General features: G+C 38.3%; 4 protein-coding genes and 1 long non-coding RNA gene across 7 annotated transcripts; 2 read left to right on the plus strand and 3 right to left on the minus strand.

Annotated features, from left to right (window-relative positions):
* Window positions 1-43: 43 nt before the first annotated feature.
* LOC107039646 (SET and MYND domain-containing protein 4) lies at window positions 44-4,540 on the minus strand. 2 transcript variants are annotated; one of them, XM_015259394.2, is made up of 5 exons: window positions 4,201-4,540; window positions 1,896-2,810; window positions 842-1,003; window positions 502-645; window positions 44-363 (listed from the first exon to the last, which is right to left on the minus strand). In XM_015259394.2, the coding sequence occupies exons 2-5, from the start codon at window positions 2,796-2,798 to the stop codon at window positions 115-117; spliced, it is 1,458 nt and encodes a 485-aa protein (XP_015114880.1). In that variant the 5' UTR covers window positions 2,799-2,810; window positions 4,201-4,540; the 3' UTR covers window positions 44-114. The 2 variants fall into 2 exon arrangements, with proteins under 2 accessions (XP_015114880.1, XP_015114879.1); XM_015259393.2 differs by having other exon boundaries at window positions 1,896-3,268.
* Window positions 4,541-4,717: 177 nt separating this feature from the next.
* LOC107039666 (protein OSCP1) lies at window positions 4,718-9,450 on the plus strand. Its single transcript, XM_015259419.2, has 4 exons — window positions 4,718-4,928; window positions 5,609-5,928; window positions 7,992-8,269; window positions 8,885-9,450. The coding sequence occupies exons 1-4, from the start codon at window positions 4,817-4,819 to the stop codon at window positions 9,243-9,245; spliced, it is 1,071 nt and encodes a 356-aa protein (XP_015114905.1). The 5' UTR covers window positions 4,718-4,816; the 3' UTR covers window positions 9,246-9,450.
* On the minus strand, window positions 9,344-12,000 carry LOC107039665 (enoyl-[acyl-carrier-protein] reductase, mitochondrial). The gene is made up of 4 exons (XM_015259418.2): window positions 11,624-12,000; window positions 10,599-10,824; window positions 9,872-10,324; window positions 9,344-9,726 (listed from the first exon to the last, which is right to left on the minus strand). Exons 1-4 carry the CDS (start codon window positions 11,824-11,826, stop codon window positions 9,499-9,501), a joined length of 1,110 nt encoding a protein of 369 aa, XP_015114904.1. The 5' UTR covers window positions 11,827-12,000; the 3' UTR covers window positions 9,344-9,498.
* LOC107039664 (ATP-binding cassette sub-family B member 6, mitochondrial) lies at window positions 11,714-19,847 on the plus strand. 2 transcript variants are annotated; one of them, XM_015259415.2, is made up of 9 exons: window positions 11,714-12,231; window positions 12,629-12,973; window positions 13,611-13,810; window positions 13,961-14,123; window positions 14,722-14,933; window positions 15,011-15,157; window positions 16,090-16,695; window positions 16,933-17,434; window positions 19,028-19,847. In XM_015259415.2, the coding sequence occupies exons 2-9, from the start codon at window positions 12,662-12,664 to the stop codon at window positions 19,436-19,438; spliced, it is 2,553 nt and encodes an 850-aa protein (XP_015114901.1). In that variant the 5' UTR covers window positions 11,714-12,231; window positions 12,629-12,661; the 3' UTR covers window positions 19,439-19,847. The 2 variants fall into 2 exon arrangements, with proteins under 2 accessions (XP_015114901.1, XP_015114903.1); XM_015259417.2 differs by having other exon boundaries at window positions 11,714-12,212.
* Window positions 19,752-20,736, minus strand: LOC107039667. Its single transcript, XR_001460970.1, has 2 exons — window positions 20,079-20,736; window positions 19,752-20,004 (listed from the first exon to the last, which is right to left on the minus strand). It is a non-coding gene; the product is annotated as an uncharacterized LOC107039667 (long non-coding RNA).
* Window positions 20,737-22,452: the final 1,716 nt, after the last annotated feature.

Genomic DNA, 22,452 nt, shown 5'->3' on the forward strand with positions numbered 1-22,452 from the left:
AAAATGGAGATAGCAACTTGTTTATTGAATAAATTGCCACGTTTTTATTTTACAAAAACAAACTGTTTGTTGTTTTTGATGTAAAAAAATGAATCGTAGTCTCGATGATGGATTTTATGCGTTCAATGATTGATATCGATTCCCCAGAAGTGCGACAATCCTCTTCTTGGTCTCGACGACGTCATTGACCTCCCTGCAGGGGGCCTTCACCTTCAGAGCGAGAGTCTTCAGCATTTTATTGAGATCCTTGATCATTGCTGGGACATTCTCAAGCTTCCTGTACAGCGCACACTCATAATACCTTTGAAAGTTCTTAAGGGCTTGTCTTATCTCCTGTCTGTCCAGTGCTGAGAGATGTTGCTCCTGAAAAAAAAAAAACACTTTCAAACTCAGAAGAACCTGGAAAATCTACTTGATTAATTCTTTCCATCAATCATCACTAATTAATTTATTGTTGATCAAAATTGTTGATTAAACATTAGTTGCGTTGCATCTGCTCACCTTGAACGAGGGAATCCCCATGTACGTGGGCCAATCCTCAATGCAGGGCTGGCACTCGCAGGTGAATCGAAACTGTTGCATCAGTTGGATCTGTCGAGCTCGTTTTGGCATCATAGCATAATGACTTCCATAATTATCGAACACCTGCGATGGAAACATCGATTAAACAGACTCTTAATATCATTAAGGGGAGACTGCTATGAGTTTTGTAAGTCACTGGCGACTGGAGTGTGATTTTTCATGCATTGAAATCGATTTACATCGATTATACATGTCTAACAACGAATTAGTGCAAAAAAAATTTCACCAACGTATCCCCTTAATCCCCGAAAATATTCACCTGTTCACCCTTGCGAATGATACAATCCGCGTAGATAATCATTTTCTTCCCACGTGTAGTCCTAGCGATTCCAGGGTTGCAACTGTGGTTGATCAGGCTGTAGAATGGCATCAGAGCTCCGGCTCTCTCCAGAGGGTCTGTCCCCAGTCCCTCCTCTGATACCTGATGACCAAATCATATTTGTGATAAAAAATCAATCATCTTCACCGCAATTCGCCGATATCATCGGAATGGCTGGTTTCAGAGGAAATCATCCCGGATGACTTTTGTAGGGAACTTAAGGGTGCCAAGTGAATTTGGCGATGACCTTGAAAATTGACATTCGCCAACAAAGGTATAATTTTGTTAATTAATAGTATTAGACAGATGGTGAACATTGGTGACAATTTTAAAATTTTAGAACTTATGGATATCGAGAAATTAAATGAACAAAATCAGTCTTATACACGGCCTCTTATGGAGTTTTGATTAAATTGAACGTTTCAACCTCTTAGGAACTCAAAAAAAATTTGAAAAAATTTGAAGATATGGGGAATGATGTGTTCAATGTGATGGCGACGAAAAACAATGGGGTACCGGGGTGAATAAGAGAGATATTTCAACCCCCCGTACCCATTTGATCCCATGCTTTCTCGAGGTTCGTCACGCGAAATAGAGGATTTTCCGCATTTATTTTCTCGATGTCTAGTTCCGGTTGCGGGTTTGAAATTTCGTCGGATGGATGAATACATATTTCTCCAATGATGGAGAGAAAGAAAATTTTTTTTGAATCTTTTTTCAAATTCACTTGGCACCCTTAATTCTCTACAAAAAAATTCAATTACATTTTCCCCCAGGACTAGGGATGGGCGATGTTTGTCGATTAATCGAAAAACATCGATCCATATTTTCAACGGCCGATTTTCGATTCTTTTTTTCAAACATCGATGTTTTAAAACACATCGCCCATCCCTACCCAGCGCCATCCGTTCTCGAGATATCGAGCGATGAAGAAACGTTTCACTTTTCGTGACGGACGTGACATTTCAATTTTCGTCACTCGATGTTAACTCACGCCGTGCCCATTGCTCGGGATGATCTGCTGGTGCCTCATGATGAGTCCCCCGACGAACATGACCTCCTCATTGCCCTTCAGCCCCTCCAGATCCTCCGGCAATCTCTCCCCGAACAGCTCGCTCCTCGTCGCCAGCATGAAAATAATGTAAGCAGCATTGAGCGATCGCCCAAACAAATCTGGAACCGATCTCTTCTCCGTATTCCTAGCAAGCGTGTAAACACTGGCATAATCCTTATCATCCAGGATTTCCCCAGTGAACCCGCTGGTCCTCCCGACCCTCCCCTCGACCTCTTCGACCTTCTTCATGAGCTCCCTGAGCCCTCCCGCCTCCTTGACCGCCCGGACCGCCAACCTTAGACTCAAAAGCCCTAGATTACTCATCTCCTGGGCCAGTAGTGGTCCAATGACGTCACACTCAGTGTCATGATGCTCCTCCCAAGCCCTTTCCCTGCACTCCTCACTGCAGAAGACTACGTTAACGCAATTTGGACAGGGGACCGAGCTCCAGGTCTGCTCCAGGCACCTCCAGCAGTGGGTGAAGAACTTCTCCGGGACTAGAACAGTGGCGTATGGCTCCATAACAGCTAGGATCTCTCCTGGATAAATTTCCCTGGTCGCGATCACATGTTTCCCGAACTCTTCCGAGTACTTCAGCTCGAGGCTCGAAGACACACCGGGGATTTCCCTATTTTCCTCGGTGATACTAGGGATATTTTGGTGTGGGTTCCATTTGACGAAGGGCCTCTCTACAGGCGCCATTTTCTTGGGGTCCTTCAGGGTCTTCTCGATGAAAGATTTAGCCTGATTCTTCGGATCCATCTTGTCCAACCAGAGGCGAGCGTTCTCTAGGGAATCCTCCAGTTCCTTTTTCTGGGATTTAGAGGTTATCTTCGAGGTCATGAGACATCGCGCCTGGCGAACGTAGAGTTTTGATTTCAAATGATCGGGGTAGGGGAGCGCGAGGGCACGCGATATGTCCAGGAAGCAGTCCTGGTACAGGCGGGCCTTGAAGAGGACCGCGGAACGGTTCGCATAGGCGAGGGATAATTCTACCGAGTCGTTGGGAGCGACGGTGATGCTCTTTGTGTACTGCTCGACGGATTCGTCGAGTTGAGGTCTTGCAGAGGGTGAGGGCATCGTGAACAGGCGGTTACCCTCCTCCCGCAGGCGGGTGGAGGTCGACGGGGACTTGCCGGGGGTGATGGGGGTGATGGGCATGGAGTAGTCGAGGAGGAGTTGGATCGTGAATTTTACGCGGTCTGAATCGCTCTTCAGGAGCGAGTACTCGGAGTGGCAAGACTCCTGTTTGCCCGAGGCCAACAGCTTTTTGCTGAGGGTAGTCAAGATGGCTTCCATGGCGATTTCAGATTCTAAAATTATATATATTTTTATGTCATTAGGCCCGATAAACCGCGATTCTAAACCCAACGACATAAAATAGCGTATATCACACGGCGATAAAAGCATTATTTGGCGAATGTGATTATAAAGCCATATTCGCCAGGTAATACTTTTATCGCCTGATGACATAATATAGGAGAGGGTAGGGTAAAATGGACACTTTCGACTTTTTTTCAAGTATTCATAACTCAGAAACAAATTTATCAATTGAGCTAGGTTTAGGCTCGTTCCAAAGGGAAAGAGTTGTTATTTGTATTGAAAAAAAAATTATTAAATTTTATCAACATTTCAACCTCGCATTAACATCTTAAAAAAAGTCAAGTGTCTGTTTTACCCCAACCTCCCCTACTATTCTGGCGAATATGAGGTTGCAGCCCGAGCCGAAGGCGAGAGTTGAAATCATATGAGCTAGAAAAGTTTTTTTAGGCCGTGTATTGTGTAATATTTTTCCGTAAATCGCTACCTACTGCCGTTGTGATAAAAAATACTGTTCGACGCTTGTGAGGCGAGAATTTTCAACTTGTGTGATTCAGTCGGATCGAAATATACTAATTTTGACATTCACGTACTTTAGAAACACATTTCAATAGAGGCTCTATGTTCTTTTATCGCCCAACTGAATTTAATAGCGGAAGGCGACAAAACGGAAACGGAATGCGAAAACGAGGAGGGGTATTATAAATATAGGGGATTCCCCGAAAATGGCCCTACCCCATCGATAAGCCGAACAAAGCAAATGAAGCATTTTTTCTTTTTCATTCTCTTGAATTTTTCTCCGCATTGTTAAAGGCAGAAAAATTGGAAAATATGAAATAAAGTTATTGCTGACAATCGATAGTTTGAAATTATTCTACTTTCAAAATATACGATGATAACCTCTTCAACAATTGATGGAACCTACCTTAATGGACCAACCGCTGTCACTGATTTCTTAATGAGCTCAAGCTAATGAACGAAATTATTTATTCGATGTTATAACTTTTCTGCGATACTGATCGCTAAGGATCGCTAGGGACTGACAATTATCTGTTGCATGCCGGTTTCACGCGTATGTTGTGACTGAAATAAATCACTCGGGCCAGTGGGGGGTCTCCCCGCGCATGCGCTAACGATCGCTGTTTTTTTTTTTTTTTCAAATTCCGATAGTCCTCGGGGGACGGACCAATAAGAGCGAGGGTTCGAAATAAATGACGAATTTCAAAATAAATGATGATATTTCAAAGTCATTTCGTTCCATCCGAAACCTGTGATTCGGATAATCTGTGAACGAGCGAACTGATCATTCAAATTGATTATTGAAATTTTAATTTTGTCAATAATGGGATTATTGCGGTCATCACCCAGCGCAGGTGAGGGTTTCCATGGTGACCCGAAGCGTCCACACGGGCCTAGCTCAATTTTATCGAAAGTAGAGCAGTTAGAAAGCACGCGAACGTCGGAAACAAAGTCTAGAACCAAAAGTCTAGGTCTCTCAATTTACAATTAATTAAATATAATTAAATACATAATTAATTAAAATGTCGCTTTACGTTAATCCACTCATGTACTTGAATCTCGGAGGGGAAATGCTTTATGTCATTCAACATAGACTCGCTGCTCAGAAAATTGAAGAACGTAAAACAATTCAAGGTAAAGTGACAATTGTAGTTGAAGCACTAACGAATCATTTTTTTTAATCATTCTTTTCAATTGTCTACTTTTTTATCCAGGAGGCACTCTTACACCTCAATTTAAGGCTCGGGTGGATTATCTTTCGAATGTGATCCTGAACTGTTTTTTTATTTTGATAATCTGAAATGACCTCCAATTGCTATTCAGTTTTACATAGCCCTGGAGTTTCCAAAAATTATGATTGTACAATAAATAAAACGTTAAAAACATTGAAAAATGAACGTTAAAAGCTGAACATTTTCAAAGAGCGTTTTTGAATAATATTGGAAAATAAACCGAATAGGGGGGAAATTGCAAATTAATAATTTGATGTATCTAATGGCTGTCAGATCGTCAGTGACCCTGATACATTATCCATTCACTATTTCCTCTCTATCGGACCTATTTCTTAATCTTAATTAAAAACGCTCTTTGAAGGTGTTCATTTTTTAAAAAAATTTTCTCCTGCGTGATGTAAAATCCAATGGAAATTGTAATATATTTTGCGTTATGAACATGGAAAAACAATCGGGATAACGTTCAAAAGATTATCCACCCGGGCCTTAATGAGTTAATTAAGAAGGAAATGAATAATTAATGAACTTTTTTTTTAAACGTTTCGATAATGATTTTATTTTTTTTATCTCGACGAATTTTAGTGCTGGATGACATAACAGCATCATTTTTAAATCCAAAAATCCTGGCAACTGTTTTTCAAAAAGCTCCACTGATCAATTTATCGTCCCTGCGAGCGACTCTAGAGGCGATAAGTCTCAGTTCTATAATGAAATTGGGCCAAAGTTCCATGAACAAATTGTTCGATCTCATGATGATGATGTTCAAGTATCAATTGATCGCCTGCACTGGTCCCAGGGAGGTGATCCTAGTGACTCTCAATCATATCGATGCATTGAGGGATATGGTGACACAGACCAGCGCTCATGAGTGCATCACTCTTGTGCATCGGATGATTGTAGACGTGAGTAATTCAATTTTTCACGCGAAAAAAATTTCAAAAATTGCAGAAAAATCATGAAAATTATTCTTAAAAAATGATTGAGGTGAACAGGTCTATAGCTGGACTGGGGCCAACACCTGGACGATTGGGGAAAATTTTATTGAATATTCTATAAATAATAGAATGAAAACGGGACGATTACCATATTGGATGAACTGAACCAAGGGGATTTTTAGTATTTTGAAACATTATGACATTATAAACTTCAGTTTTCTAAAATGAAAAATAGTTTTTAGAATTGGAATTTTTAAGAAAACAAAATGGGTTTTTGAATTTCGGAAAAATCCACTTGGAAAATTGAAAATGGGAATGCGTTTGTTCATTTTGCAATTATTTTCAGAAAATGTTTTAGGGTGAGCAGGCCAATACCTCGACGATTTCACATTTCATTGAATATTCTATAAATAATAGAATGAAAACTGCAAGGATTATTATCATTATCAATAATAACATTTATGTATAATCACGGGGGGATTTTTTTGTGAAATATCAATATTACAGCGAGAAAAAAATTAAATATTCGGGAGGTACAATACTGGGGCTGGGTTGGGCGTGTAAATTGCGTTGGTAAATTATGCAGTTTTTTACCCTTGTAATTTACGTAAATTACCTCGACGGATTTTTTAAATTTTTTACATTACTTCGGAAAGCTTGCAATTTTCGGTTAATCGAATGTCTTATTTTATTCCGACTGACGAAGACGCAGTATTGGACACATAAATATCATAAAAAATAGTATATTATGTCCCGAGGACAGATAAACCGCGAATTTTAACTTTACTTCGTTCGGTTAGAACGCGGATGTCAGTACTTGGGGCATAAAATATTATTTTATGTCCCCAAGACCGTAAAACCGCGATTCTAACATCAATTCCCTCGGTTAAATTGCGGTTTCCGGGCCTGGCGACATAAAATATTGTACGTCACACGGCGATAAAACAATTTTCTGACTCATGTGATCAAAATCCTCGCCTTCGACTCGAATTATAAAGCCACATTCGTCAGAAAATACTTTCATCGCCTGTTGACATAATGTACTATTACATCACGTAATACGATTTACGGCATTTTAAGAAACTCAAAAACATGAGCCTCATACCTCATAAAAAAGTAAATTTCACGAGGGTCAAACGCTGCAAAAGACGAAAGTCACAAGTCATCTCCATTGTGAGAAAGTCAATCTCATCATATTGAGCTTTATTGAGCTTTATTTGATTCTCCACTTTATTATTTGGAGCCCCGAAAAAGCCCAGTTGGACCTGAAAAGAACCATTTTGTTCTGAAGAATTCAAAAAAGCTACCAAAGGCAATTGAATTAGTTTTGTCATTTAAGGGTGCCAAGTGAATTTGGCGATGACCTTGAAAATTGACATTCACCAACAAAGTTATAATTTTTTAAATTAATAGTATTAGACAGATGGTGAACATCGGTGACAATTTTAAAATTTTAGAACTTATGGATATCGAGGAATTAAATAAACAAAATCAGTCTTATACACGGCCTCTTATGGAGTTTTGATTAAATTGAACGTTTCAACCCCCTAGGAACTCAAGAAAAATTTGAAAAAATTTGAAGATATGGGGAATGATGTGTTCAATGTGATGGCGACAAAAAACAATGGGGTACCGGGGTGAATAAGAGAGATATTTCAACCCGCCGTACCCATTTGATCCCATGCTTTCTCGAGGTTCGTCACGCGAAATGGAGGATTTTCCGCATTTATTTTCTCAATGTCTAGTTCCGGTTGCGGGTTTGAAATTTCGTCGGATGGATGAATACATATTTCTCCAATGATGGAGGGAAAGAAAAATTTTTTTTGAATCTTTTTTCAAATTCACTTGGCACCCTTAAGAATGCTGAATGAAACAAGCTCATGTCAAGGCAAAAGCTGATGATGCCACGAATTCAATAGAGATCAATAAATAATGCGATTGACCCTTGCAAAATTCATCCCTTACAGAGTATGACCCTTACGAGGTGTGACCCTCGAGACGTAAAAATTATTTGTCAATTTTTGGGTCAGGTTTATGGGGAATTGACTCACGACGAGATCTGGCAGGCGAGGAATGAGTGTCTGATCGCTCTAGCCAACATAAACGTCAGAGTTTCGGTTCTCCTGAGACTTGGTCTTCAGAATGACGACACAACATTCAACATTTTGCCCCAGAACTACGATGAAAAGTTCGAGGAGAGGAGGTGCGAGGTGGGGGCTGTTAAATTGCTCGAGGGTAATCAGAAGGGGTATAACTTGGGATCTTTCAAATTGTTTGGACATCGTGTAACGCTATTAGGGAAAAATATGCAAGTACTGCTCTAGTTAATTAATTCATCAACTCACCCATGAGTTCAACTAATTACTTCATTTTTATCATCGATTAATTCATTAATTCGAGTAATGACTTGATCATTAAATTATGTTTTGTTAATTATTCGATCAAGAGAACTGTTAATGAAATAATTGAGTAATTAATGAAAAGAGTTGATTAATTTATCAATTGATAAATTAATTAATTATTAATAATTATTATTAATAAACATATTATTTTATTATTAATTTATTATTATTTAGAATTATGAATTTATCAATTGATCTAGTTAATTAATTCATCAACTCACCCATGAGTTCAACTAATTACTTCATTTTTATCATCGATTAATTCATTAATTCGAGTAATGACTTGATCATTAAATTATGTTTTGTTAATTATTCGATCAAGAGAACTGTTAATGAAATAATTGAGTAATTAATGAAAAGAGTTGATTAATTTATCAATTGATAAATTAATTAATTATTAATAATTATTATGAATAAACATATTATTTTATTATTAATTTATTATTATTTAGAATTATGAATTTATCAATTGATGTGTGATCAACCGATGAAATAATTTTTTCTCATCATTTTTCCTCTAGATATTCCCCAAATTACATAAAAGCAGTGAAATGCAAACCATTAAAAAATCGTGAGAAGTGTCTGAAGGACAGAGGAACAAGAGCAGAATTGGGGATGTTGGCTAGACAATTGGGGACAGAGGAGACCTCCTCTGCTCCTCGTCCCTTCAGCCTCGACCTCTTTGATGACTCCGAGACGATCGAGATCGATGACAATCGGAATGACGAGGGGGAGGAGGAATCAGGGAGGAGTGAGGAGACCCTGGGGAGACTCGATGCAGACCACAAGGCCAAGCTAGACAACATTTCAGCAGATCTAGAGGGGGAGGAGGGCATCGACAGGAAGATGAATCTTCTTCAGCTGCTGGATGAGGTGGAGTGATTCAACTGTAAATCATTCCTTGAACAACTGATTAATTAGTGTGAATTTCTGCATCACCAAAAATCATTTAAGAAAATTCTGTTTGTATAACTTTCATATTAATGTTGATATTTTCGTATTAATATAATTTCTTCAAATTATTCTATGAATTTAAACCAAAATCTACTCTTTACGAAACTGTACAATCACTTCTGACAAAACTGAATAATTATTTTGGTGTAAAAAATACGAATAATAAATGGAATATTGTATTTTATGCTGATACGTCCAGTATGTACTTGATTCCAGTTTTGCCGTCCAACTGGAGAGTGTTTTTCACAGCCTCTTGGTACTCGGAGAGGGGAATGATCTTGTGAGGGGGTGCTTGGATCTTCTTCGAGGAGAATAGCTTCCCGAGATCGTCCAGCATCTCCCAACGTTCTTGGGAGTTTGAGTGGGCTTTTACCCAGGCTGACATCCAGAATCCCTTCGCAGTGACATCCTTGAAAAAAAATTTCCACCAATGAATTATTTCAAAACATTGGCATTATCTCTTTTCTTGTTATATTTAATTGCTCGAAAGTTTGCAAGTTTATGCAGATGAATATTACAGGAAGAAGGAAAAACTAATAAATTGTTCATTTTACTTTGAAAATCAGTGCAGATGCTGGAATGGTTAGAGGTTCCCTGGACATCGCCCCGTACGTAACGATAGTCCCACTGTGAGCCAAATGCCGCAGGATGTTGACTCCACTCTCCCCACAGACGCAGTTCAGAGCTAATTTTGGTGCTGGGAGTTTCTTGCTCTTGAACAAATCAGTCGTCCGTATTTCTGACTCTGTGAGGACCTCAGTGGCTCCAAGACACTTCAGGTGATCCTTCAGTTCTCCAATGTCCCCTCTATCTCGCACAACATTGACTGAATTCAAGCCCCAGGCCCTGCAGAGCTGGATAACCAGCTGTCCAACCGCTGAATTTCCCCCGTTCTGGATCACCGTGTCACCTGGGCAGAGGGGGACGAAGTCTTTTAACATCCTGTAGGCTGTGCAGGGGTTCACGTTGAGCATACTTGCCTCAACATCTGTGAAATTCCCTGGAATCTGAAGAATAAAGACTACAGAATCCCCAATTAACCAAGTTTTTTCGAATTATCTCGATAATTATCAACTTTGCGATGATACATCTCTGAACATTTTTTGTAGAGAATTGAATTCCCCACAAAAAACATTATATGACATTTTCCTCTAAATCCGCTCAGTGATGAGATAACTGCAAAATTGGCAAACTATCGTCGAAAATTTTTTCAAATTTCAAGTTTTTTTTGGTTCTTCATCTTTGTCACCTGAAAAAATTTCAGAGTAGAGTGAAATATACCTTCAATACTTCCTCGACTGGGTAAACCCTCCGTGAGCTCCAGGTGCCTGTGTTACTCCTATTGGGAACAACCTTGTCCCCCACCCCCACAGCCTTCACCCCTTCGCCGACATCAACAACCTCTCCAACTCCCTCGTTCCCAGCCACCGCTGGCAATTTCGGTTTGCTCGGGTATTTTCCTTGGATAGTGTTGATGTCAGCTGGATTGACAGGTGCCAAGATCCACCTGAAGTAAAAAATCTCCAATCAATCCTCTCAATCTTCCAATGCCAATGAATACGCAAGAAGGCAAAATGAACCGTTTTCAATCCTCAATAGCTAGAGATCGGCTGAGTGAATTTCAAAGTTTTTTTTTCATTTTCAAGACTTGTTTTCAGTCTTTAAAGTGGGTGTTGACTCATCCAAATCGTATCGTTCAGTCCGGACATATCGAGGATTGAAGAAGCTCTATTCTACCTGGCCTGCCCCAAAGCAAAACAAGTGGGATATTGCTTTTGTATTGCATATAATATGGTTACATACAGGAAAAAATTTAATAGAAAAACCTATCGAATTCGTTAGAAAATTCTATTGAATTTCTATTCAACTTTCTATTAGTTTTTGACTGATTGTATTGACATGTTCAATAGAAAACATAGGGGAGGGTAGGGTAAAATGGACACTTTTGACTTTTTTAAAAATATTCATAACTCAGAAACAGATTTATCAATTAAGCTCAGCCTAAGCTCATCACAAAGAGGAATCATTGTTTTTCAATTGAAAAATAAAATTATTCCATTTCATGAATAATTCAACACGTTATGAATATTTTAACAAAAGTGTCCGTTTTACCCTACCGTCCCCTACACTAGAAAAAAAATATCATTTCGTCACGTTTCATGACATTTCCAGGCATTTCCACCCAAAATTAAGAAATCGAAAAAAATCATGATTACAAAGCTTCCACTCGGAAGGAAAAACAATATAAATTTCAAATTTATCTAGTTAATTAAGTGTTAACCCCCAGAAATTGCCTAATCACCCACCTGACAGCCACCTCGTTCACCCCAGGCTTGCAATCCTCGGTATTTTTCAATTTCAACACCTCTATAGGCTCCCCATAGCCCTCGTACACCAGACTTTTCCCAAAATTCACTCCAGACGCACTCATCCCTCGCTTCATCATCGAGCACTTCCCCCACTGTATCCTGGAGGTCATCAGAACCAATTTTCCCACCCTCAGGACCATTTTACCGACTGAAACGCGTAAAATTAATCTTCAAGCAATTTTTATTCCGTGAAACACCGGCGTTTCCACCACGTCCTACGAATTTTCGCGATTTTTACGGATTGAGGAGGTTTTTGAGGTTATCTAACCCCTCCGGCTTGGATCAGCTGATCAGCTGTTCAGAGTGGGTGTCATTGAGTGTCATCAGGTGTGATGACTGGCCAAAAACGTCGGTGGAAGAGGAATAAATTTTTTTGGAGGCATGTGATGGATTGAAACAATTAAAAGTGTTTTCGAGTGATTTTTCGCAGTTTTTTGGGATTTTTTTGCCAGTTTATTTGAGTCGAGGGATTGTGGAGGTGATTTTTCATTAACGAGAGGAGGATTTTGGCTGACAGCGGCGAATTGTGAGTTGGAGCCTTCGAGGTATTTTTTTAATGAAAAAATGCAGAATTTCGAGGGTTTTGAGGTTTTACTCGGGGAAATGATGAATTTTGGAGGTGGGGATCGGCCTCCGCGGCGTCTAGGATCATTGCGCAATGTTGAGTTACTTATAAGATGATTATCCACTGGGAATTGATGACTAGCAGTGGAGAATCGCATATTTTTAGAGCGAGGAATACTCTTGTTTTTAGAAAAGTCTGACTTTTTGTTCATTAATTATGCCATTATCTCCGTAAATAGCGGGTCTACATGAAAATGTGACGGAACATTTGTTGTAGAGAATTCAATTTCCTTCGAAATACCCCTTATGACATTTTCCCCTAAACCTACTCGTTCTCGAGGTAGAATCAAAAAACTACTTCAAGATTTTTCATTCCAGTGAAATAATCCACGAAATCATTGAAAAATTGAGATGGATAATGTGTCAATGACGTTTTGCCCACCGAACGTGACGTTCAGCCAGATATGGGTGGACCACGGTATCTCCAAGTGCTTCATAGACACCATCAGTGCGAGTATTATAGCCTCTTACATTTTGATTTGTGGCTCGGTGCAGCTATGGATGTACAAGAGGTGGGGAACATCGTCCAATGTCACTCGACTCCCCAGGAGTAGACTCTACAATCTCCAGAAGTTCTTCCTCTACTTTGTACCTGTCCTCAGCATCCTGAGGATCATCCTGCAGGCGACTGTCCTGGATGACAAAACAGTCTATGGATACATGGTAAAAAACCATTAATCATTTTTTAAAAATACGTCTGAAATCAATGAAAAATAGTTGATAACATTTGCTTGTTGAACAGGATTTCCTTTCATTTTGTCTAAATGAGTCCCAAATGAGAAAATAAATGGGAATTTGCTCTTGTACTACACATAGTAATAGTTATCTAGTAATAGTTGTCTGTCCTTAGAAAAGGACAACCAAACAAACTTGTGAAGCCATCATTCAATAAATTCAGAACATTTTTTTTAGTTATCGTGGGACCACCGATTTTCGGAACAATTTGAAAATTAAAAAACTAATCGGTGAATTAAATTTTAATTAATGGCGATTGATAGGGCTCAATAATACCTACATTTGAAAAAAAATATTCATTTATATTCACTCATTAGCGAACAATTGAAGAAAAACTTTTCAAGGTTTAACAATTGCATTTTCGGGCTTTTTGGATTATGCTCAATTGATATAACACAAAAAATCAAAAATCTATTAATGATTTTTGAAAAATACTTCTGAAATACTTGAAAAATAAACACCAAAATTTTTGATTCAATAGGATTTTCTGTCTAACAGTTCTGTTTTGTCTCAAATGAGTCCCAAATGAGAGAAAAAATATTGAAAAACAAATTTTCTCTTCCAGATACTCACGACAATGTTGACAACAATTGTCTATCCCTATTCGGTGTACATCCTCATGATCGAACGGCACAAACTCCTCCCCAGTGTTCCACCCCGTGGTCATGGAGTCGTTCTCCTCGGGTTCTGGACACTTGCCTTCATCGGGGAGAATCTCGTCTTCATTAATATTGGCAAAGCAGAGTGGTGGTTCCACCTAAACACGTACGTCTCACTAAACCGATAAAAAACAACCTATTCTGAAATCTAATTCTTATCAACGAGAGAATTCCGAGTGAAACTCCTCACTCCACCGACGAATTCTTCATCTCAAAATAATCCCATTGGGCATTTATTTATAAATTAATGTTTTAGGTTGAGCGATCAGATAGAGATGGCACTGTTTGTACTCAGATACGTGAGTAATCTCATGATTTTTGCACTTGGTCTGAGGGCACCTGGAATTATCGGGAGCTCTGACATCGATTATGGGTCATTGAACGATGACATGGGGTCGAGATCAGCTTATTATCAAGATGTATGTATTTCAAAATATTTTTATTCAATTCTTCTAAACGATTAATTAGAAGCATTAAGGCCCAGGTGGATTATCTTTCGAAAGTGATCTTGATTGTTTTTTTCATTTTGATAATCTGAAATGATCTCCAATTGCTATTCAGTTTTACATAGCCCTGGAGTCTCTAAAAATTATGATTGTACAATGAAAAAAACGTTGAAAAAAAGCTGAACATTTTCAAAGAGCGTTTTTGAATAATATTGGAAAATAAACCGAATAGGGAGGAAATTGCAAATTAATAATTTGATGTATCTAATGGCTGTTAGGTCGTCATTTGCCATAGTAATCAATGAATGTCAGATTGTTAGTTACCATGATAAATTATCGCATTCACTATTTCCTCTCTGTCGGACTTATTTCTTAATCTTTATTAAAAACACTCTTTTCAAATGTTAAGTTTTTTTCTGCTTTTTTTTTTTGTACAATCATAATTTTTAGGGACTCCTGCGGGATGTAAAATCCAATGGAAATTATTATATATTTTAGATTATGAAGATGGAAAAATAATCGAGATAACATTCGAATTGACGATTGACGATGAATTTTTATTTGTTAATAGAGACCGGATGACACTTCTTCGACTTGGAAAAATGCCTGGTACAAAATAACAACACTATCGCCCTTCCTGTGGCCGAAAAAAGACTGTTTACTTCAGTTCAGAGTTATAGTCTGCTTCATGCTCCTGATGGCCGGTCGTGTTATCAATTTATACGTACCAATTTACAATAAGAAAATTGTGGACAGCATGACTGTGGATGTTCTGAAATTCAGGTTTAACTCTGGAATTTTTTACACTAATAAAACCAACGAACGAATTTTTCATTCATGAATTTTGATTTCTACTTCAGGTGGGACTTGATACTGATCTACGTGACATTTAAATTTCTGCAGGGGGGAGGTACAGGTGGTATGGGAGTTTTGAACAATTTGAGATCGTTTTTGTGGATCAGGATACAACAATTCACCACTCGTGAAGTTGAGGTCGAATTATTCAGGTGAGGAACAACTGAGAGAAATTAAAACAAGTGGAAATCTGCTCTTGTATTGTATATAGTGTAGTTATTTTTGCTAATAAATTAGTAATAGGCTTTCGAATGATTATTTTGCACATCATTTCCTTCTATCATGTATAATTCATTGTTTATTTCATTTTATTAAATTGAATAAGATTTTTTTTTACCTAATTTTGTCAGATTTTTTTCTTAGTTGAATGTTATCATCATCATTATTCTTATTATCCCTTTCTTCTCTACCACCGATTGTCATTTTTGCGGTTCTATCTCTCCCCTCAGCCCTTCGATAAAATGTTAATAGAAAATTTTTATTTATACATACTTGAATGAATTTGAAACATCACATTTGAAGAAACCATCAAAAAGCTCACTTTCAGGGAAATTCATGAAAAATTCGAAATTTTCAACAATCATCATAAAAATTAAAACAACTAATATAGCTATCGTAATCATCTTTTGACTTCGACTTAACGGCATTGAAACAAACATTTTAGGCCATGATTGAATTAATTTAAAGCATGATATTTAAAGGTATCCCCGGAATTCTAATTTTCAAAAAATACCAAATTTTTGCAAATTTTCAACTAAATCAAAATAACGATTGTTGCTATCACCTTCATCTTCGAACTCGGTCGAAAGAACATCCAAATAAATTTTTTAAGCCATCATTAAATCAATCCAGAACATTTTTTTTCGTTATCATGGGTCAAGCGATTCAAAAAAAAATCGAAAATTAAAAAAACTAATCGATGAATTAAATTTTAATCAGTGGCGATTGATAGGGCCTAACAATACCTACATTTGGAAAAAAAAGATTCAATTCCACCCATTCATTGGCGAGAACTTAAATTTAAACGATTACGCAGCTTCCATTCGAAAGCAAAAAAAATCAAATTAATATTCTTCCTCTCCAGGCACTTGCACAGCCTCAGTCTCCGCTGGCACCTGGGTAGAAAGACCGGTGAAGTCCTGAGAATAATGGACCGTGGAACAGATTCCATAAACAATCTCCTCAACTACATCCTCTTCTCGATAGTCCCCACGATCGTCGACATCCTCGTGGCTGTTGTCTTCTTCATTTCAGCCTTCAACAAGTGGTTCGGCCTGATAGTCTTCAGCACGATGGCCCTCTACATCATCGCCACGATCCTCATCACCGAGTGGAGGACCAAGTACCAGAGGCGGATGAACCTGGCTGATAATGCGAGAAACGCCAGGAGTGTTGACAGCCTCTTGAACTTTGAGACTGTCAAGTATTATGGGGCTGAGCCCTACGAGGTCGAGAGCTACAGGGAGGCCATCCTCAAGTATCAGGTGGAGGAATGGCACTCGGTTGTCACTCTGAAAATTCTCAATACCGTGCAGAATGTCATCGTCTGCGCTGGACTGCTTGGGGGCTCAATGCTCTGTCTCCGTGAAATTGTTTATGAGAAGACACTGACTGTTGGGGATTACGTGCTGTTTGCTGGTTACATCATTCAACTTTATGTTCCGTTGAACTTTTTCGGGACTTATTACAGGTGAGGAAAGTATTTTATGAAAGTATATTTGCTTGTGAGCCTTAATTTTGAGTACCAAATTTTCGTCCCCAAAAGTCCATTTGGATTCATATCATCTGGAGAGATTATTCATTATTATTAGTATCATATTATTAGTATTTTAATATTTTATCATTACTTGTATGAAATTTTTTCAATTTTGTCAAGTCTTTTTGCTTTGTCTATTTTAAAATAAAAACAATGTCTTGAACATTTCAGAGCGATTCAAAAAAATTTTGTGGACATGGAGAACATGTTCGAGCTTCTCCGTGAGGCCCAGGAGGTGATAGACGCCCCAGGAGCAGGTCCTTTGATAGTAAAACGAGGAAAAGTTGAATTCTCAAACGTTTCCTTCGGTTACTTTGCGGAGAAGATGATCCTCAAGAACGTGAGCTTCACAGTTCCAGCTGGGAAGACTGTGGCCCTCGTGGGGCCATCTGGAGCTGGTAAATCCACCATCATGAGGCTTCTCTTCAGGTTTTACGACGTCGATCAGGGATCAATATTTATTGATGAACAGAATATCAAAACTGTTAAACAGGAGTCGTTGAGAAATGCCATTGGCGTTGTGCCTCAAGACACTGTTTTATTCAATAATACTATCAAGTATAATATTCAGTATGGAAGGATTGACGCTCCAGAGGCCGATGTCATAGCAGCGTCAAAATCAGCTGATATTCATGAGAAAATACAATCATTCCCGGATCAATATGAGCAACAGGTGAGTTCATTGTAATTTTTTTCTTTCTCTCACTTTCATTTTCATTTCATAAATACTTGGGGCTTTATGAAGCACACGACCAATTACAGGATTTAATAATTAAATTAATAATACATACATGTTTTATATCACTCATTTTCTACGAGTTATTAGACTACCTGTCCGATTTAAATGACAATGATATCCATTCTCTTTTTTTGCTTCAGAATGGAAGCGTTGTAATCGTGATTTTTTTAGATTTCGTAATTTTGGGCGAAAATGCCTAGAAATGTCATGAAACGTAAAGAAATTGTATTTTTAAAAAATGTTTGGATGTGCGTGCACATGTGTGTTCATATGTCCAGAACTGTTCCCATAAGTCGAGAATTATTGAGGCAAAGATGCAATTCTGGCTGCCAATTGGCACTACTGAGATACCATCCCATTGAAATCTTTCGAGATATCTTCGTTTTTGCATTTTTTTGGTCGGAATTCACTTTTGCGTACTATGACATGGGTAAAATTCAGGGAAACCCTTTGAAACTTTGGCTTCTAGTTAGAATTGTCCAGGAAGATTTCTATATCAAATTTTAGGTCGATCTATTTGATAGTTTTTGAGATGGAACAATTCACCCAAAATTCTTGATAAAAAAAAATTAACGCATCTATATTTCACGTCTCATTTTTACACCAGGATAACTGAGAAAGCCATGTAACATGAATATATGGTTATATTTTTGGAAAGCATATATTGGGATCCATTCGGAAGCCTACTTAGTCCATACGCAATACCCCCTTCCCGTGTGCACTAAAAGGGCGGAAGAATATCATCGTTTTTTTTCATGTTGTTTGGCTTGAACAAACCGAATCTGTTGATGTTTTTTCTCTCCGACAGTGTATCTGAAAGTTATTAACAATCCAATTGTTTAAACCGAGTTCGCGGGACAACTATGAGACATGAAGAAAAATACTTCGAATAAAAGATCTTGCTTTCGTTGAGTTAAACATATTTCATCTGATGGATTTTTTTCTTATTCAAATTATTCAGCGGAATATTGAGGGTTAAACGAATCGTTCAGTTTGGAAACGCGGGGCGGGGTGGGACGTCGCGGGGTACTGTGCCCCATGCATTTCCACGGGGAATTTGAATCCCGGATATCTCGAAAAATAATCGAGATACGGGAGAAATCGATAAAAGCAAATATGTTCAGTTTTACAAACGGAACATTTTTTGTTGGAACTATTTTCCTGTATCTCCAATAGGTTTCAAGCAAACTCGGTTTAAACAATTAAATTGTCAATAACTTTTGGATGCACAGTCTCAGATAAAAAACACTGACAAATTTGGTTTCTCCAAGCCAAACAACGAGAAAACACAGTGATCTTCTTCCGCCCTTTTAGTGCACATGGGAAGGGGGTATTGCATATGGACTAACTAGCAATGAAATTGGTAGAAATGAAAATAGGAGAAAAAAAATACGTGGAGAGTAGCAGTTATATGTGATCTGCCAAATGGCTTCTGTCGCGCTGCTTGTTTTGATTCATTCGATCGGTAATAGTGTTTTTAATAATGAGACGTAACGACATGCTTGAAAAATGTTGTTGAACCGCCAGGTGGGAGAGAGAGGCCTTCGTCTGAGTGGAGGAGAGAAACAACGAGTGGCGATAGCCCGGACAATGCTGAAGGCCCCAAAGATCGTTCTGTTGGACGAGGCGACCAGTGCATTGGACACTCAGACAGAACGCAACATTCAGGCGGCATTGAACCGCATATGTGCGAACAGAACGACGATTATAGTCGCCCACAGGCTCTCCACTATCATCCACGCAGACGAAATCCTCGTGTTGAAGGAGGGGGAAATAGTGGAGAGGGGAAAACACGAGGAGTTGATATCCTTCGGGGGGACTTACCACGACATGTGGCAGGCGCAGCTCCAGGCGGAGTCAGAGGCATCAGAATTACCTCGGGAAAATGGGGAAGAGTCTGAACGTGGCATTAGACCTGGGAGCAACGGTCATCTATAGGGAATTGGGAAATTAAAGACTTCGGTTTTTCTTAGGAAAATTTTGATCAATTTATCGTGATCTGATCTTTAGAATTTTAGGTGTATTTCTTCAGGCATCTCTTCGGGGATTTTTTCATTCGTTCAGTCCTGAGATGATGATGATTGATTGATAACTAGTCCCATTAGGAGTGAAGATGAGAAATTGATTAGTGAAATTTTATGAATGTTTTGTATTGTTTTGCGGTGAAATGTTTCTCGACATTTTTGGAAATAATTCAGATGGAATTCGTTAGCTCTTCTGCGGCTGAATAATTTGGGAGAATGCGTAGCTGTAAGTTTACATCGTAGATTTATTCAGTTGAAGATATTTTAACATGTTTGGGAGAGCTGAAGACCCAATAAATCTATATTTCTTGGATATGTTTAAATGTCTATTGTATTTTCGTTGAACATGTCTGCGTAATTTTCTTCAGCATTTTGTTGATTGAGTAACCAATCCTCGTCGTAGATCAGCCGATTGTCCATCGTTGACGAGTGGAAAATAGTCATGAGGCTGATTAATCCGAAAACAATCCAGTAAGTGATCTAGTGAAATTGTAATTATTGACTCAATTTTTATCCCACAGAAGTGTTATTTTTTACCGCTGTTTCATCTTTACTTTTATTCCAGTGGAAATTAACGGCTGATCTTTATTTTTTTTTGCAAATGATGCGACCTCCATGACTTTCCATTTTTCACTTATGAAGGAATCAATTGTTATTCAGAAGAATTTTGACATCTTGTTAATTTCACATCCATCGGGAAAACAAATGAGGATAGTCCCTCTGATGGAAAAACTCTCCAATTATCATTGATGACAATCGATTTATCGATTTTTCGTAAAAATTCATGGTATTGTTCAATTTTTTTATTCTAACAGCTGTCGACCCCAATTCTCATTCCAAAACGTCTCAAAATTGTCGTAGAAGACCTGGAATTTTTCAGTGTCTTCACTCTCTGATTCTGAATATTCATCAACGAAGAGCGGATCTATGGATAGCTTCAGGGAATTCCCAGAAAATTCTGTGTACCTCCGTGCACTCGTTACAGTCGCGTTTTTTGTGACTAAAATGCAGTTTTCAATGCGAAGTTCCCTGATGTTTGATGCGGAGCTGAAGAAATTTCGGATTCCTTGATCAGTTATGGAGATGCAGGCACGACAGAACAGGCCTTTGAGATGTGTCATCTCACTCAAGTGAACGTCGGTGAAGTCTCTTGACTGGATCACGAGGACTTGCAGTTTTGGTAACTGCTGGATGGAGATTAACGAGGCAGGATTCAGCCTCATCGAGACTGGAGAAATAAAGAGGAAGAATGTCTAGGATGAAGAACTAGGGTGAACAGGCCTAGGGTGATTGCCCCGTACAATCACGAAAAACTTCATTTTTTTCTTGTTTTTACCTTCAAAATGCTCCTTGCGCCATAGATTTCGTACGATTTTAACTTTTTTAAAAATGCTCGTTATACTCCAAACAATAACGTTAATCATCCGTTTCACTTTATTCGCAATAGATCATGAATATTCTTCTCTTCGTTTTTTCCACTTTAAATTATTGTTTTTGGTCTAAAACTAATTCTTTATTCATTCAGCTATTTCATCGATGCTAAATCCTTTAACAAAGTTCAACATTTCCTTAACGTCCAGCTATTGGCCTGTTTACCCTATTGCTCTTTTGCACAAGTGGGAGGACTCGAGAGTAAAAAAACTACGGAAACGCGAGGAATACTTTGCGCCATGAATTCTCCGCCAAAAGGGGATGGAGAAATCTGAACGATGACTTTAAAAAATTGTTCATTTTATAGGAACTGGATTGAGCGTGTTGAGGGTGATCTGAAGAAGATAAATAATTTTAAGAAATGTTTAAAAATGCGAGGTGGAGGCGCCGCCATCTTTAAAGCCACTCACCCAGAGGGAGAGGTATCCATGCAAGATGGCGGCGTCCATAGTCCAAATCACCTTTTTGCTGGGTCTCTAGGAAGATATCAGCAACGGAGGAAAGACTTGAAACCGCCCTTTTGGCTGAGAATTCACGGCGAATTTTTTTTTTTACTCTCGAGGCCTTTTAAATCTTACCGATATTCAAATATTTCAGGTTGTTGTTGCTCCTAAGCAGTCTCTCAACACCGAATTCCGTTATATTGCATTTTATCAATGTCAACTCCTCTAAATTCCTCACATAATCTAGCTGATGGTCACTGAGACTTATCCACTGAAGTGTGAGGGCTCGTAAATTCGGAAACTTTGAGAACACCTACAAGTTCATTGAGCAATTATTTTTTATCAACGAAAAAATCCAGCATGTCTACAACAGAATGAAACATTCTAAACTTCAAAGGATATAATTCCCAACAATTGTGATTGATAACAATGAGTTACGAATTTTGCACGTGTCTTCCCAATTCGAATCTAGTCTGTGCCTGCCCAGATGGCGTCTTATATAATCCGTCAATTGTTTATATTTCGACACTTCGTCAGAATATAGAACACGTCCTAATACGAAACACTGATTCAAAGACCCAATAATTCAGGCATTTAGTCAAATTAGAATTATGGAATGCTTGGAATGAATGAATAAACCCTTCCCTCCTCCTGAAGTGTGAATTGAGTGACAATTGAATGATGTAGGGGAGGGTGGGGTAAAACGGACACTTTTGACTTTTTAAAATGTTAATGAGGGGTTGAAATGTTGATAAAATTCAATAATTTTTTTGTCAATACAAAGAACAACTCTTTCTCTTGCTGGCGAGCCTAAACTGAGCTCAATTGATAAATTTGTTTCGGAGTTATAAATAATTTTAAAAAAGTCTACCGTCCATTTTACCCCATCCTCCCCTATTGATTACGGTCTCGGTATTTTAAATAAATAATTTAGATTTAAATAAATAATTTTAGATGAACGACCAACTCGGTCTTTTATCTGACATGAATGAATTTCTTTCCGTTCCTGTCATTGAAATAAATCGACTCCTTTAATGAAATAAAACTCTCTCAT

Source organism: Diachasma alloeum, unplaced genomic scaffold, assembly GCF_001412515.2.
Source record: "Diachasma alloeum isolate Michigan unplaced genomic scaffold, Dall2.0 Dall_scaffold_00302, whole genome shotgun sequence".
In the NCBI taxonomy this organism is placed as follows: Eukaryota; Metazoa; Arthropoda; class Insecta; order Hymenoptera; family Braconidae; genus Diachasma; species Diachasma alloeum.